Source organism: Bubalus kerabau, chromosome 4 (genome assembly GCF_029407905.1).
Source record: "Bubalus kerabau isolate K-KA32 ecotype Philippines breed swamp buffalo chromosome 4, PCC_UOA_SB_1v2, whole genome shotgun sequence".
Lineage (NCBI taxonomy): Eukaryota > Metazoa > Chordata > Mammalia > Artiodactyla > Bovidae > Bubalus > Bubalus kerabau.
Genome location: NC_073627.1, coordinates 131,199,364 through 131,217,423, shown reverse-complemented (window position 1 = coordinate 131,217,423; position 18,060 = coordinate 131,199,364). Strand labels below are relative to the sequence as shown.

The 18,060-nt window shown below is 38.5% G+C and overlaps 1 protein-coding gene across 1 annotated transcript in view; it reads left to right on the top strand.

Annotated features, from left to right (window-relative positions):
* The window catches only part of LOC129650965 (homeobox protein Hox-D9-like), a 197,406-nt gene extending 181,752 nt beyond the window's left edge, over positions 1-15,654 (top strand). Inside the window, exons 4-5 of the mRNA XM_055579724.1 lie at positions 7,956-8,043; positions 15,029-15,654. Of these exons, the coding sequence (XP_055435699.1) occupies positions 7,956-8,043; positions 15,029-15,031 (91 nt within the window). The 3' untranslated portion in view covers positions 15,032-15,654. The remainder of the gene's footprint in view (positions 1-7,955; positions 8,044-15,028) is intronic.
* Positions 15,655-18,060: the final 2,406 nt, after the last annotated feature.

Below are 18,060 nucleotides of genomic sequence, written 5' to 3'. Positions count from 1 at the left end.
TATATACAGAGCTACCTTTTAGCTTCTTGAATTATAAGAATAATACTTCCCTTTGACAAGGCATTCCAGAAGGTTAGAGTAAAGTTTATAGTCCATAATGTGGGAAGGCATTGAGATTGCCTATCTGAGCTTGTTTTTCCCTGGTTTATAGCTGTTATTTATATTTTACTTTGTCCTTTTGTTTATTTTCAATTCATATTTTTCAGTTTTATTGTAAGCATCTTTCTCTATTTATATTGTGCAATGAGGGAAAAATACAACAGACAAATAGGAAAAATGCCCCCTTTTTAAAGTCTCAGAATTATCTAGCATTGTGTCTTACCTAAAATTGGCTTGCTAAGTGCAGACAGATTCAACCAAGCAGATAAATAATTTGCATGGTAATTTCTATCTCTACCCATAGCATATGCTGATTATTTTATTCCATGTATGTTTCTTCTACCTGAAATATCTGGATAGCTTATGACTTTCTACATCCTCAGAGGGAAAAATAAAAGGAACTTAAACTGAAACTCTGATACTTCAAGTGAAGTTTTAACTATATGAGTCACAAACTCAAAAAAGGGGTTCTTCCATCATGTTCTGACTGTTTTTGTGAGAGTCGGGGACTTTTATGAAAGAATTTTACAGAACTAGGCAAGATGAAATAATATCTGCCTAAAATATAAATCATTGTAGGTTAACACCCATAATTTCAACTATTTTCACATTCATTTTTTGTTTCACAATAAGCTTCCCTGCTCAGGTCATGGATTCTTAGATCTAAAGATGAGAAAAGACAATAGAAAATAATTCAGGCTTGGAGAAATCCTCTTTGTTACCTGGATTTCAAATTTTTTAAATTTCTTGGCGTTAATAATCTAGTCATAAAATATTTTGCTATCTTAAAAACCATGAAAATAGGACACTTTAAGAGTAAAGTAGATATCCATTTACCTTCCTCCCATCTCTTCACTCCTAGTCTACAGATTCATTAAATTATGATTTCATATTTTTGATGTTAAGAAACAACAAAAATGATCAAATTAAGAAACAGTAAAAATTATAACAGTAAAAATCTCCCTTATAGTCATTTTTCTTTTGGGCAACATATTCTCAGTTCCCCTTTCCCATTTTTTTAATTGGTCATATGTTATAAATAGGTTAGCATTTTAGATACTTGCATTTTATTCCATCTGGCCATAAATTTTCTTTAATAAAAAATTGAAGGAAAATTATATTTGAAATAGTTAACGGCAAGGCACATTCTATAATATTTCAGGTCTGTCTTTTGGGACCTCATTGAAGGATTATTATGAACTATAATTCAGACTGGTGAGGTGAAATTTTTGTAATACCTTGAATCTAGTGTGCGTGTATGCTCAGTTGCTCCACTGTGTCCGACTCTTTGTGACCCCATGGACTGTAGCCCACCAGGCTCGTCTGTCCATGGGATTTTCCAGACAAGAATACTGCAGTGGGTTTCCATTTCCTCCTCCAGGGGGATCTTCCCCACCCAGGGATTGAACCCAAGTCTCCTGTGTCTCCTGCATTGACAATGGATTCTTTACTGCTGAGCCATCAGGGAAACCACCTTGAATCTAGACATAAGATAAATATACATCTTTAATTACAAAAATACTTTACTTTGAGAAAAGCAGTTATATTTTACAAAATGTACAGATAAATACTCTTTCTAGATTAGTTACTTTTGTTTAAAAATACAAAACATTTTATGCATAATTTTATTTGTAATTTTATTTGATAAATTTTGTGTAAATGTTTTTTATTAAGAATTTAAAATAGAATGATTAAATTCCCTTTTCTATATTTTCAATTTTGCTCTAAATGGAATTTCCAGCTGTTGAATTCCAGCTGTTGAAGGAAGAGAGTATTTCTTTGTTTTCCCTTGTTTATAGGAAGACTCAAAAATTGAGCACAGAGAAAATCATCAACATTAGAATACAGCATGGTAAATTCTCAAGTTTGCTGGAAGTAGTGACCTTCATGGTATCAAGCAGAAAGAGAAAGTGTTCATCTTCAGGAACAGAGTTGTAAAGAGAAGGAGAAAAACGTGCTTGAAGCTCATTGAACTTTATCCAATTAATGTGTTTTTCTGAGCTGATATTAGCGGTAATATCTACTTCTTCAAATGCTTGCCTTTATCATCTTCACAAACTTCTATAAATTACAGCCTCCCACCCCCATTGTGATGATTTCCAATGGAATTTTTAGCAGAAGACATTTGGATTTGGTTTTCTATGTAGAACGATATGAAATTGCTGATATTTGACCATTTCTTTTGATTTTCAAAAGTGGTTCAAACTAATATTACAAAGTATCTCTTATTAAGACATGGAAAAAACAGTGGGTTTTTTTGTGTGTGTGAGAGTTTTACCTACCACGAGGGATTTGACTGAATATTGTAGAGAAAAATTAAAATGCTAAATGTAAGAGCAACTTAGATTCTGGTAGGTGGGACCTAGAAGAAACCAGTGGGAGACAGTGCAGAAGTTCTCAGGGGAAAATGACAGGTCAAGTACTCAAATATTTTCATAGGAATGCACAGAAAATGTGTAACTAATATAGTAACTTTGGAAGACTACATAGTGATTCTATAAATACCTGTCTAGGTTGGTACTGCATTTTTAGGGTCTGAGAAAGCTATTAGGAGATGAAGCTAGTTAAGCAACCTTGTACACCAATGGAGTGTTCTCTCCTGGTTGACCTTGGTACACTAAACACAACTCATTGGGCAACCATATGATTGTTCTCTTTCAATCTATATTTCTTCTTCTGATATATAAGTAATTATGAGGCACTTGGTATGATACAATATTGATTGAGATAGAAATATTTTATATCTGCGGTCCTCTTCTGTATCAGAAAAGTAGGTGAGATTTGCTTTGACTTATTCTTGGTGAACTTAAAAGGATTATGTTCCACAAAGGGGACTCTGCTCAAAGAACGATTGCCATCTTCTAACTCTTTCCTGGCTGCTAAGTGATTAAATTCTAGCCATAGTATTTGACCAAAATTTATTCTCCCCTGAGACCACTTAGACTGACTTTTGCTCTTTTGAGGTTAGCAGTATCAAAAAAAAAAAAAAAAAATCCAGTAATTACATAAACTAAGGAAGATGTAGTGCTTTTAATTGAAAGGATACCTGCTACAGAGTTTAGAAATGCTGTATAAGGTAAAGATAAGCAATGTTTCAATGGATGCTCAGGAACTTTTGAGACCTTCACTTTTTTTCCCCATAGTACCACAGAAGTGGGACTGGCATCCAGAGTGCAATTATGGAAAGGGCAGCAGGGATGGCACCATGCTTTGCTGATGAAGTGGTTAGCAGATCTCTATTTCCTAAAGCCAGAAAAGCCAGCAGATTTCTTTATGTGACTGTTTCATAGTTTCTGCAGAGCTGAAGGGTTGTCATTCTGAGTAGCTTGAAATACAGTGGCTCCTCTAATTGTCCAAAAGGAGGATAGGGGAGTAAAGGTAAAAAAATGTAACGCCTGTTGGCTTCAGAAAACAGAGAAAGTGGCGGCTCGCCACTGCTAATACAATTCATTGGAGTTTGCATCCATACATTCATATGGATGCAAAAAGTTAGAGGTAGTTAAGATTATCCATGAATGAAAAGTTTATGAAATCAGGAGATCGTTTTTTTTGTTTTTTGTTTTTTTTTTCTGAGACTCCTTCTTCACACAGTTATATCTTTGGACTGAGATCTATGGTTTTGCTGATTACATAGGTCCATTTACGAGGGAAAAGGGTAGGATGGACTTGTCATGGGCATTCAAAATGCCAAATTGCCACATTATGTGTGTGTGTGTGTGTGTGTGTGATAGATATGCATGTGCTAGCATTTTGAACATGCCTTCAGAACTCCTGTGGAACTTGTGCTAGTTGCTGATGATGACATCTTTATTTTCTAGTATTTTCAAATGAAAATATATGCAGTGATCCTTTGTGGGAGGTGATTACTTTATTCTGTTTCTCTTCTCTTTTTCATTTCAGCCAGTTCATGGGATAAAAGGCTCTATTTCCTGTCTCCTTTTCCTTAGAGAAAGGCAGATGCCAATGTTTGCAAGCCTGTATGATCTTGTATAGCCTTGTTCAGTGCCTTCCTCCAAAATAAGATACCTGATGCCTCAACAATATTTCTTCATTAGAGAAATTGAATTAGTGGAAAATAGGGCAAAGAGAAGTCCTGCTGGCTCAACTTGCCTTGCTGCTATTGGAGGGGAAAACTTGGATTACCCCTATTTAGCTGTGTTGATTTTAGTGGGGATCACCAGTATTTTCCAGGTAGGATCACTTTGTCAGAAATGGTCTATATGCTAAATGAAAATGCACCTCTGTTTTTATAACAACCATGTTTAGTTTTCTGAAAGTGATTTAAAAGAATCTTTGATCCATATTTCTTAATAAGCTATGCTATGTTTTAAAATATTCACCATTAATCTTACCTATTCAAGATACTGGCTTTTTATTCTTGATTTTGTCCCCAAATGAATGCTTTATTTCTTCCTTTGTACCTACAGAGTTGCATGAGGTGCAGAAAGGATCTAGTATCTCAACAAAAAGAAACCCCTTCTGCAAATAAAGGACATACAAAAAGGCATTTTATTAAACAAACAAAAATGCCATTGCAGAGTTGTGATTCTCCCTGGGAAACTTGTATTTGTTAGGTGCACTCTCTTGAGAATGGCATTAAAGAAAGTTCACACATAAGCCCTACTAGTTCAAGTGGGGTTTAGTTCTTGGCATGATTAGCAAAGTGGGTTTTCCAGCACATTTATTTTGGGCACTTTCCACCCCCCCACCTCCCTCCCCCTGGGTGAGTCTTTAATTTGGTTGCCAGACCTTTCAGTAATTTTATTGTTCTGTGTTTTTTCTCATTGAGGATGTTATTTGGATAAAACTTATAGGCACATTACTCAGTCTGGCAAGAATGGGGGATAATGATCATTTCCTGACATTCACTTTTTAAGGAGATTTGCTTGTTTCCCTATTTGATCGAGTGCACTGACCTTCTTCCTATGTGTTGTTACATAGTCTAGCATCTAAGAAAGACTTTATTCTAAAGCATGATATTTCATCCAAACACTCTCTTGGTATAGCTATGTCCCCTGCCATGGTACCACTCTTGAGATAAAAGCAAACCTCCTACCCTTGTCCTCCTTCACCATTTAAAGCAGCCCCCACCCCTTTTTGGTAGAAACTTCCTCTAAAGCTAAATTTAAAATCCTTATGTATTTTTCTTCTGAATCCAGGTTCATGTGACTGACTATAGATGAAAAAGCCTCATGAGTTAGTGTAGAACCTATACCAAGTATGAATAAAGACTATTTCCTCCCTATAGGGTAGATCCTCTGAATATACCACCTTGCAGTGGCTTAACCTTCCCCTCAAACTCCCTCAGCCAAACCTGTCTTGCATCCTGTTTTTTGGCTCAGAAGAAACCATTTTTGCTGCTCTCCAAGTCCAAACATCTACAAGCTTTTCTTTCCATGCCTAGCTAAGTGCTACTTTATCCTCATAGCCTCTCATGAGCCTCCTTGTCCCCCATATGAAAGACATCTCTTCCTTCTCAAATTTTTCAGTCCTTAACACCTCTCTCATCTGCCTCTGAGTGTTTTATCCCTCTTCTTGTAGTTATTTTACTGCAGTATTTTCATTTTAGAAACTAAGATACTCAAACAGGAATTGTTCATGATTCTCTTCGTATCTGCCCTGGTCTCTAGCACAGACCTTATACATAGGAAGTGCTCAGGTATGTTGAATGCTGACAGAGAGCAGGTCAGACCTTCCCTCAAAATAATGTTAGGTTTGATTAGTCATTAAGAGGTGGACCAGAATCAGCTGTCTTCCTCAAAGTCCTATGAAGAGGGATTGAACTTAAATCATGTGAAGGATTCTGGTGCAAAATTCAAGCAATGGAAGCCCAAGGCCCAGGATCCTTTACTAAAGAGGTTTGGAAATGCCTTTGTTAAAGTTTTTAAGGTAGGCTTTGGAGCTATAGATGTGGGCAGATGAGGCTGGGGTGAGAAAATTAGAACTATCTTCTGATTTTATTGTTGTTTCTAAGAAATCAGTCCAACTCAGAGCAGAGATATCCACAAATCAAAAGCCATGCCCCAAATAGTCCTAAGGGCTCTCAAGGATGAATGGGAAGCTTGGTTCTACTTTGAGAAGATAACTGCATGTGCGCTCTCTTAAACATTGAATGAGATGAACAATAGAACAGCAGCCCAGTTATAGTATTTCCAGGAGTCTCCACCAGGGTTGTTATGTCCCATCAAACCCATTATCTTTTCCCACAAATCTATCTTTTTGATAGAATTGCTATTTTCTCTAGAAACAAACTCACATCCCAGGTTTCTTTGAGTCTTCTTCCTAACCACATGCCTCCCAACCAAACAATTCCAGATCCAGATCCTGTTTCTTTACCACTTTCTGTAGTAGTGAGGCCCTATATGTCAGATCCTACATCTGGACACTGTATTTCCCTCCCCTGTATCTCTTCTGCCCTCTCTAGAATGCAACATTTCTAAGCATTCCCATGCTCAATAACTTTTAGTAGTTCTCCGTTGCTTACAAGGTCAATTCTCAACTCATTAAAATGGCATGCGAAAGCCATTTGCAATTTGTCCCTTTGCTCTTGTTCTTTCCTTTCAAAAGTTTATCCATTCTTCAGGATCCCTTATCTTTACATAGACTGAAATTTAGTTGTTTACATGTTCGCCTCCACATTAGGTAGTAGCTCTTTGAGGATAGGAACTGAGTCTAACTCATACTTGTATTCTCAAAGTGGCTAGGACAGCACAAAGAAACACTTCATGAGGGTAGTATGTTTCATTCACCAGACACTCACACAGTGTCTGGCTCTGACAAACATGTGTCTAATTATGAATGAATGAAAAACAGTGTTTTAAGGAAGGGATAATCCATCCTACTTCCAGTTCCCCTTCAAAGAAGAGGTGCTGCTGCTGCTGCTGCTAAGTCGCTTCAGTTGTGTCCGACCCTGTGTGACCCCATAGATGGCAGCCCACCAGGCTCCCCCCATCCCTGGGATTCTCCAGGCAAGAACACTGGAGTGGGTTGCCATTTCCTCCTCCAATGCATGAAAGTGAAAAGTCAAAGTGAAGTTGCTCAGTCGTGTCCAACTCTTAGCAACCCCATGGACTGCAGCCCACCAGGCTCCTCCATCCATGGGATTTTCCAGGCAAGAGTACTGGAGTGGGGTGCCATTGCCTTCTCCAAAAGAAGAGGTGACATGTAGTCAAATAGTTGATTTAAATGTTGATTTAAATGTTGACTCTTCTGTAGTCTTCTATTGACTTTGGTCTTACCACTATTCTCTGGATCTTAGTTTTTGTTGCTTTCATAAGAAGTTAAGTAATATCTAATGGGCTGAGAGAGAGAGAGAGAGAGAGAATGTCAGGGGGAGGGAATTCCATCAGTATTTCCTTGGGGAAAGAGAAATAATCTTCCTCACAATTAGGCTTCATTTATATAAATTACCACAGGGTGATACCAAGGCCAAGAGACGTTGAAGTTTAGAGTTCAAAGAGGTTCTTTTATCTCCTAAAACTGGAAGAAGAATTGATTTATGTTTGCAGCCTTGACTTGGCTCCACAATCTTGAGACCTAATAATGATAAATCACATCAACAACTAAACTCATCCTCTATAGTTTACAAAGTACCTTTGTTTGCCAACTTCTTTCTTTCTGTTTTTCTTTCTTGTTTCGCTACACATATTTTCCAAGCCCTTTCAAATCTCGAATTATTTCATTGGAGCTTCATAAACACCTTAAGAAGTAGCTTGGGAAGATATGGCAATGATCATTTTAAATTGTATTTTGGTTTTATAACTAGTCTTTTAATTTTTAAAAATCTTTTTATTATAAAATATTCTAACCAGGCTTGGTTTGTGATCCTAGTTTATTTCTTATTTGTTTCTTACTAGGAGAATGACCTGTGGCACGTCACTTAATCTCTCTGAAGCCCTGTCCCTCATCTGTAACATGGAGTTGTCAGCAATACCTACTACACAGGTTTGTTGTGAGGCTAGCTCTTGGAATTTTTTTTGTTCTTGTTTTACTTCTTACAGTTGCTATTAAGCAGAAACTCAGAGTCAAGCCACTTTAAAGAGTTGAATATGAATCATTTTCAAAATTCATGTAGGCTTTATCTTTGGCTATTTTTATGTCAGTACCTGCACCCTAGGTAACCCTCTAAATAAGAAGGAGTTCAAATAGGTCCTTCTCTCTATAGATCATGATTTCCTTGAGGACCTAGAGTATTTCTTTTCTCTCAGATACTGGCCCTTGTCCAAGTCCAGTCTTGCCCTGTTCTTTACCCAAGTATGAATACTAAAGAGCATTGATTAAAACTTTTTTTTTTTAGAAGAAATGGCTTCTAAAAAATAGGATTATGTAGAATGAAGATGAAAAATGTTACTACCACAGTCATTATTGAATTATGACAAAATTCTGTCCTTGATGATTGCTACTCAAAATGTGGCCCTTAGCCCAGTAGCATCAACATTACCAGGGAGTTTGCTGGAAATACAGAATCTCCACCTATCCTCAGATCATTTTAACAAATTTCCCAGGGAAATCCATACACATTGAAGTTTGGAAAATGCTGCTCTGAAAACAGGCTCTTATCCAACCCGGTGATAAAGTCTTACCTGAAAGACACAATGCTCACCAGATTAGTTCCCATACTGGCTATTATTAACTCACTTGATTCTTGATCTTATCTCATTTTGTTCTGTTTCAATACCTGCTCATTTCCCTGTATTTCTATTTGCACCATTTTGGCAACCCACTCAAATTTAACTTTGGGGGTACTTGGCCAGTCTGCTTTGCTTCCCACTTAACAATAAGCATTCGCCTTTCTGGGATGATTTTCCTGCAGATTGTTAGTCCTGAACTCCCCATGTTTATCTGTTCTCATGGGCTAGTCTCATTAGGCGATCCTTCAGGACTTCCTTGCTGAGACCTTAGTCAACAGGACCTTTAAAAGGCATCTGTTAAGAATTATTTGTGTGTAGTGCACATGCAGCCAGGTATACTGCATGAGCCCCAGAGATGATTTTTGAAAATGGTGATGACTATTTCAAGAGATGGTGACTGTCCTGAACTGACTAGACTTCCTAAAATGCAGACCCTACATTTTCCATACAGGATTTTTTTTTTTTTAAAAAAAGGACTTACATTATTGACAGTTTTAGACTGAATTTTGGACATTTGATTCTGTTTTACTTAATTCAAGTCTCTGGGAGAAATATATGACTTTTAAAGATTTTATTGGAGGGAGAGAGAAGCTTTTGAATTTCTTCTACATTGAAATTTTTGTGTGCACAGCAAAATACAAAAAGGAAATAAATTCAGTGCAAAGAAATGAGGAGCATAATGACCTTGGATGTTTTCATCATAGTTTTGAACTATTCTTCCTCCCTTTTTGTAAAACTTCAGAGTGAGATAACACCCTTGTCATAAAGTCTAAGCATTCCAATAATAGGAGATGGAGAAATTGTGACAGAGAGAAAACAGGTGTTTTTAGCTCACTAATACAGCATGCAGGCAAAGATTTCCACTTTTATCTGCTCCACAAGAGTAAATACTTTAGATCTACAGTCTTAATAAGAGTAAAAATGACTGTGAATAATACCTGCTTTCTGTGAAGGAGAAATTTAACTTTAACATGATTTTAAATGAGATTTCACCTATTTTTAGCCTTATATTTGCTACCAATAGGCTGTTATTTGAACACTGGTAGGAAAAAATAAACTATTAAAGACTATCCTATGTTAACATGTGCTAATGAGCTAAGAAATATTTTCTTCCCTATACTGTGGAAAACTCAATATATGAGAAAAAGGCTTATATTAATGATGGTTTATAGTTCTGTCATTTAATTAGAATTGAAAATGAAAGTGTTAGTCTCTTAGTCATGTACCACTCTTTGTGACCCCATGGATTGTAGTCCGCCATGATCCTCTGTCCATGGAATTCTCCAGGGAAGAATACTGGATTGAGTTGCCATTCCCTTCTCCAATAGATCTTTCCAACCTAGAGATTGAACCTGGTCTCCAACATTGTAGGCAGATTCTTTACTGTCTGAGCCACCAGGGAAGCCTGAGATCACTTTGTGCATGTGTGCTAAGTTGCTTAGTCGTGTCCAACTCTTTGCAGCCCTATGGACTATAGCCCATCAGGCTCATCTGTCCATGGGACTTTCCCAGGTGAGAATACTGGAGTGGGTTGCTATGCCCTCCTCCAGGAGATCTTCCAGACCCAGAGATCAAACCTGCGTCTCTTATGTCTCCTGCATTGGCAAGCATGTTCTTTACCACTACACCACCTGGGAAGCCCACATTAGGCAGTATAAAATGATCTGGTGCTCCTATCAAAGCTTATATATTTCTTGTTCCTTTCCTCTAGTGCAATGATCTATAATTATATTAGATAAATATAGTAAGGTAATGCGGAGAAGGCAATGGTACCCCACTCCAGTACTCTTGCCTGGAAAATCCCATGGACGGAGGAGCCTGGTAGGCTGCAGTCCATGGAGTCTCTAAGAGTTGGGCACGACTGAGCGACTTCACTTCCACTTTTCACTTCATGCATTGGAAAGGAAATGGCAACCCACTCCAATATTCTTGCCTGGAGAATCCCAGGGACAGAGGAGCCTAGTGGGCTGCCGTCAATGGGGTTGCACAGAGTCGGACACAACTGAAGCGACTTAGCAGCAGCAGCAGTAAGATAATGATAGAAAAATACTTATAAACTCTACATTGTCATGCAATGATATTCTGTTCTACAAAACTGAATGTGTGATCTGATGAGGAAATTTCAACAAATGCCGTTAGCTGACAATGGTTTGATACATAAGAGTTGGGTTAGAGTTGCTTTGTGATGGCCTCCTCTTGCAATCTCTTACCCTAGCAAAGTGAGTAGTGTGGAGATTTTGCACCCTAATTAGGTGTTGCTTTTTGTTCTGGGCAGCCTGTCTTGTCATCTCTGAAGTCAGGACTGCCACAATTGCACAGCTCCACACATTAGCCCAGTCTCCTGAACTCACACAATCTGGTGGCATGGCCTGAAAGCCCACCAGAAAAGGGAGATGGTTTTTGCCGTGGTGAGAGGGCTCGCATTTTCTTGTGAACCCAGACTTTCAATATGCTTTAAAGAAGCCTGTTCATATTTTAAAAATAAAATCTTGATCCATTTGACTTCTAGAGCTTTCTAGGGTATACAAGTAAGCTACATGTCAGAACTGTGCTGTCCAGTATGGTATAACCTCTAGTCACAGGTGGCAGTTGAGGACTTAAGATGTGGTCAGTCCCAGCTGAGATGTGCTGTTAGTGAAAAATGCACACTGGATTTCAAAAACTTAGGAAAAAGAATGCAAATATTTCACTGACAGTTTTTTAATGTTTTATGTTGATTTTAAGGTTGAAATGATATTTTAGTTATATTAATTGGTCATAACTGATTCAGGCTACTATAACAAAACACCATAAACTGGGTAGCTTATAGACAGTAGGACTTTATTTTTCACAGTTCTGGAGCCTGGGAAGTCCAAGATCAAAGTGCCAGCAGATTCAGTGTCTGGTGAGAATTCACTTCCTGGTTCATAGACATGTAATTTTCATAATAACTTCGCATGGCAGAAAGCACAAGGCAGCTCTCTGGGGTCTCTTTTATGAAGGCACTAATCCCATTCATGAGAGCTCTGCCCTCATAGACCTAATTACCTCTCAAAGGCCCTATCTCCTAATACTAACACACTGGGTATTAGGTTTCAATATATGAAATTTGAGGGAGCATGGTCTTTCCAACTTTTTCATTATTATTATGTTTATTATGGCATCATAATAATAAATGTAACTGTCATCAGTTATCTTTGGTGTTACTACTATGATTCACTGAGGGCTCAGATGGTGGTTAGCATTTTTTAGCAATGAAGTATTTTAAAATTAGGTATGTACTTGTTTCTTCAGACATAATGCTATTGAATACTTGAGAAACTACAGTATAGTGTGAACATAACTTTTATATGCACCAAAAATTTTGTGGAACTTGATTTACTGCTGCTGCTGCTAAGTCACATCAGTCATGTCCGACTCTGTGCGACCCCACAGACGGCAGCCCACCAGGCTCCTCCGTCCCTGGGATTCTCCAGGCAAGAATACTCGAGTGGGTTGCCATGTCCTTCTCCAGTGCATGAAAGTGGAAAGCGAAAATGAAGTCGCTCAGTCATGTTCCACTCCTCACGACCACATGGACTGTAGCCCACCAGGCTCCTCCATCCGTGGGGTTTCCCAGGCAAGAGTACTGGAGTGGGTGCCACTGCCTTCTCCTGATTTACTGCTTTATCATGGTGGTCTGGACCCAAGCCTGCATTATCTCTGAGGTACACCTGTATTGCTGCTGACTTGCTTTATTATCAAAGATGATTTCATTAGTGTATTTATTGGCTTCCTACTGCTGCTGTAACAACTTACCACAAACTCGATGCCTTAATACAACACACATTTATTTTGTTACAATTCTAGAGGTCACACATCTGAAAATCAGCTACACTGGGCTGAAATCAAGGCTCTGGGGAGAAACCCATTTCCTTGCCTTTTCCTACTTGCTAGCAGCCAATGGCACCCCACTCCAGCACTCTTGCCTGGAGAATCCCATGGACGGAGGAGCCTGGTAGGCTCCAGTCCATGGGGTCGCTAAGAGTCGGGTACGACTGAGCGACTTCCCTTTCACTTTTCACTTTCCTGCATTGGAGAAGGAAATGGCAACCCACTCCAGTGTTCTTGCCTGGAGAATCCCAGGGACGGGGGAGCCTGGTGGGCTGCCGTCTATGGGGTCGCACAGAGTCGGACACGACTGAAGCGACTCAGCAGCAGCAGCGGCAGCAGCAGCCAGTTGGCTCATGGCCCCTTCAGAGTCAGCAGTATAGCAGCTTGCTTCACTTGTCACGTTGACCTCATTTTCTGTGTCTTCCTCTCTACTTTCCTCTTAAAAGGACATTTGTGATTGTACGTAGAGCCCATTTAGAGAAACCAGGATAATCTCCCTATGTTAGTATCCTTAACCACATCTGCAAAGTCCCTTTTTCAGTATAAGATAACATTAACAGGTTCCAGGGGTTGGGACATGGATATCTTTGGGGACCATTATTCAACCTACCACCATGAAAAGAACAGGTCAGATTTTAACTTTATATGATGACATCACCTGCCACCTAGTTTTGTTATAAACATTGTCTGTGGATTTTAGTTTGCTGTCTAGTCTCTCTGGTTTCTGACAGATCTTGCCGCTGTCAACTTCATCTCCCCAGAATCCTCCCTTTCTTTCTAATTTACATGTTTGAAGCTTGTTTACATTACTGCTGAGTTCAAAGACCAGCTCTTGGGTTTATTTACCACTTCTGAGTACTGAGTATTCAGTCTTTTTATTATTTTACCTTTGTTAGACTCCTTTGTATTTTCATTCATTCCTTTTATTTTTAAAATATAAAATTATACTATTTTTATACTATTATACTATTTTTTCAAGAGTTTAATTCACAGATTAGTTCATTTTTCCCCATCTTGTTACATATTGAAATATTTAAGACTGTGGATTCTTTTCACTGAGAACTATTTGGACATTTCATATAAATTTTTATATATAGTTTTCTCATCTTCACTAAAAATTATCTACATTTGTGATTTATATTTCCTCTTAAACAGTTGTTTAGTAGGGTAATTTTTTAATTTCTAAGGGACTGGTACTTTCTTGAAATGTTTGTTATTAATTTATAATTTTGTTAAATTATATTCAGAGATACAGCTTGTGGAACTTTGGTTCTAGAACTTTGAAATTTTCTCTATATCCTAATATTAGATGAATTGTTGTAAATAGATCATAGGTCTTGGAAAAGAAAGTATATTTTCTGTTTGTGCAATATTGTTCACTTTTATAAAACTGTATATTAAATCAATTTTAATAAATAGATTGATCAGCACCTTTATATCCTATATTTTCATTTATTTTATCTGTCAAAGACAGATGTGTTAGCATTTCTGAATATAACATTTCTGTCATTTTTCTCATTGTATTGTAACAATTTTTGCTTTACATGTGCTAATACAGTGTTATTTCACCTATAAATATTCAAGACAATTATATTTTAATTTATCATTTTTAAGCATTTACATAATGTTCCTTTATCTTTTCCTTTAGGTTTTGTTTGACCCAATCTGAGGATCTTTGAATAGGGCATTATAATTCATTTACATGTTCTTGCTAAAACAGATATGTATATATTTTATCATTTTGTTTCATTAACTTTCTTTTTTCTTCTTACCTTTTAGGGCATCATTTTCTATTTATAATATATTATTTCTTTCCTCTTAGCTTCTCCATTGTTAGGGAAATATTTATTTATTTTAAACTCAATGCTACTTTTATAATTAAAGAGTGTTTTCTAGCTTGTTTTGTCTAAGTTTTAGAGAAGAAGGTAAAGAATATCTTTTGACTTTTCCTCCTGTAGTCAAGGAGCTTCACTCCTTAATTCACCATTTATTTCTGCCTTCCATTTTCCAGTCTTATTATTGATTCAGGTTTTGATCCAGATTTTAACTGTAAGAGACTTACACTACATAGTTCTCTTAAATAATAATAAATATTTATTAATTTAAAAATGTTGATATCAGTAATTTTGAAAATGTTCAGACCTGGCACAAAGGACTGGATAAACATCCATTAAGAAGATGCTAAACTTTATAATCTAGTAGGTGATAGAGACAAGTAAGTAGGTGATCATAATATATCAAGTAGTGGCCTAAGTTCTGTGATTGGGATGATATGAAGGTGCTGTAGGGGGACCCAGGAGTGACCCTAACATACTTTTCATGGATCAAATAAGGTACTCAATACTCATAACCTTCAATTAGAAGAAGAAATAACTTGCTACATTTTTTAGTTTCCTTTACCTAATGGGGACGTTCTCCAGATTTCTTCTGACTTCTTTTTTCTCAAGTAAATCTACAGGAATAGAGGAAGGACTCCGAACATCTTTGCGGCACAACTATTTGAGAGGCATTATATCCAGTTGAGCTATTCCACATCCTGAAAGATGATGCTGTGAAAGTGCTGCACTCAATATGCCAGCAAATTTGGAAAACTCAGCAGTGGCCACAGGACTGGAAAAGGTCAGTTTTCATTCCAATCCCAAAGAAAGGCAATGCCAAAGAATGCTCAAACTACCACACATTTGCACTCATCTCACACGCTAGTAAAGTAATGCTCAAAATTCTCCAAGCCAGGCTTCAGCAATATGTGAACCATGAACTTCCTGATATTCAAGCTGGTTTTAGAAAAGGCAGAGGAACCAGAGATCAAATTGCCAACATCCGCTGGATCATGGAAAAAGCAAGAGAGTTCCAGAAAAGCATCTATTTCTGCTTTATTGACTATGCCAAAGCCTTTGACTGTGTGGATCACAATAAACTGTGGAAAATTCTGAAAGAGATGGCAATACCAGACCACCTGACCTGCCTCTTGAAAAACCTATATGCAGGTCAGGAAGCAACAGTTAGAACTGGACATGGAACAACAGACTGAGTCCAAATAGGAAAAGGAGTACGTCAAGGCTGTATATTGCCACCCTGCTTATTTAACTTATATGCAGAGTACATCATGAGAAATGCTGGACTGGAAGAAGCACAGCTGGAATCAAGATTGCCAGGAGAAATATCAATCACCTCAGATATGCAGATGACACTGCCCTTATGGCAGAAAGTGAAGAGGAACTCAAAAGCCTCTTGAAAGTGAAAGTGGAGAGTGAAAAAGTTGGCTTAAAGTTCAACATTCAGAAAACAAAGATCATGGCATCCGGTCCCATCACTTCATGGGAAATAGATGGGGAAACAGTGGAAACAGTGTCAGACTTTATTTTTCTGGGCTCCAAAATCACTGCAGATGGTGACTGCAGCCATGAAATTAAAAGATGCTTACTCCTTGGAAGGAAAGTTATGACCAACCTAGATAGCATATTCAAAAGCAGAGACTTTACTTTGCCAACAAAGGTTCGTCTAGTCAAGGCTATGGTTTTTCCTGTGGTCATGTATGGATGTGAGAGTTGGAGTGTGAAGAAGGCTGAGCGCCAAAGAATTGATGCTTTTGAACTGTGGTGTGGGAGAAGACTCTTGAGAGTCCCTTGGACTGCAAGGAGATCCAACCAGTCCATTCTGAAGGAGATCAGCCCTGGGATTTCTTTGGAAGGAATGATGCTAAAGCTGAAACTCCAATACTTTGGCCACCTCATGCAAAGGGTTGACTCATTGGAAAAGACTCTGATGCTGGGAGGGATTGGGGGCAAGAGGAGAAGGGGACGACAGAGGATGAGATGGCTGGATGGCATCACTGACTCAATGGACGTGAGTCTGGGTGAACTCCGGGAGTTGATGATGGACAGGGAGGCCTGGCGTGCTGTGATTCATGGGGTCGCAAAGAGTTGGACATGACTGAGCAACTGACCTGATCTGATCTGATGCCAAGTGCTTTACATAAGTCATATCTTTTGAAGCCCATAACAACCCTGTGTGAAAGATAACTTTTTTTTCCACTTCACAGATGAAGTAACTGAGGCTCAGAAAGGTTAGGTAATTTGCTTTTTTATTGCATGACTTGAAAGTGATTCTAATCCAAACCTGGCTGGCCTCAGAGCCCTTTCCACCATAAGATGCTAAGACCGAGTATTTGAGTCTTGGGGTTTGTATTTTTGGAGGTAGGGTCTAGGAGTTTGCTGCATCAGTTATGGTATAGGAGGCACTTCTTGTTTTCCTGGGAGGTGTGTGTGTGTGTGTGTGTGTTAGAGGGGATGGTAACAAGATTTTTCTTGCTTCCCTGGTACCTGAAACTCACTGAATTTGTTATGAGGAATATAAATTGTTACCTTTTTTAAGAAAAAAAAAAAAAACAAACTGGGACTTTCCCATCATGGTAAGAATTGGTGGAAGTTTCATTTCTTTCTTCATCACTTTTAGGCTATCAACATTGGTTTTGAGTCCCTGCTTGTTTGGAATAATTTTCTTATTTGTTTCATACTCAGCTATGTCCTTGATTATAATTTCCCTTAGAAGCCGACTATAGAGAAAGGTATTTCTTTGAGACCCTTCACTGTAGGTCCTGGACATGGTGAGGGGAGACCATCTGTGGTATGCATCATCCTCTGCCTCCAGTAGAAAGGGAAACAGGACCACAACAGAAACCTTTTCTTCTGGTTGCACAGCGAGCTAGCTGATTTCCATGCCCTTCCCCCACCAAAAATTTCCCCATGTGTTGCCACAGAAAACTGCCCTGTTGGTTCAGTTCCTATTCTTACAGAAGGGCTGGTTTTAGCCCTGACTGCTGGCTGTCCTTTCTTTGTTGTTATTCCTGCTAACCTCATGGCTTGCTAGTAATTAATTCTAGTGAGTCCAGCAGCAGTCTCACCTTCCGTCCTCTGGTAAACATGGCCCTGGGTGTTTAAGCATTGCATTTCAGTTTCTCTCTTTCTCCACTGGACCAGTGGAGAAAGTACCAGTACCTTTGCAATGAGATGATAGGCAGCTCAGCTGTCGTAGGAGGAACCTGGGCATCCTGCTCCTTTAGATCCTTCATCAATAAGACTTTCTAGAAGAAATGACCTTTAAGCTCAGATCATATCTGAAGGATGAACTGAGGAAGCAAAAGGGCTTGGAGTGGGGTGGGTGACACAGGGAGGCAGGTAGGAGCAGAGAAGAGTGTGTCAGAGCAAGGCCATTCCTGCCCCATAGGAGTTTTGTAGGGATTCATGAGAAACATATGACAGCCTTGTCAGTGGCCAGGTTCCCAGCTAGATATCTACCGTGACTAGTGTTCCTGTGCCTGACATGTGTTTCTAGAGAAACTTTATATTGTTTTGAAATTTTTACCTCTAGAAATTTTTTAATGAAAAGGTCCTCTTTGGGATGGGATCATTTGTTCACTCATGCATTCATGGAGAGTGCCTGGGGCTCCAAGAAAGGAGGGCCAGTCCTGCCAGGAAGG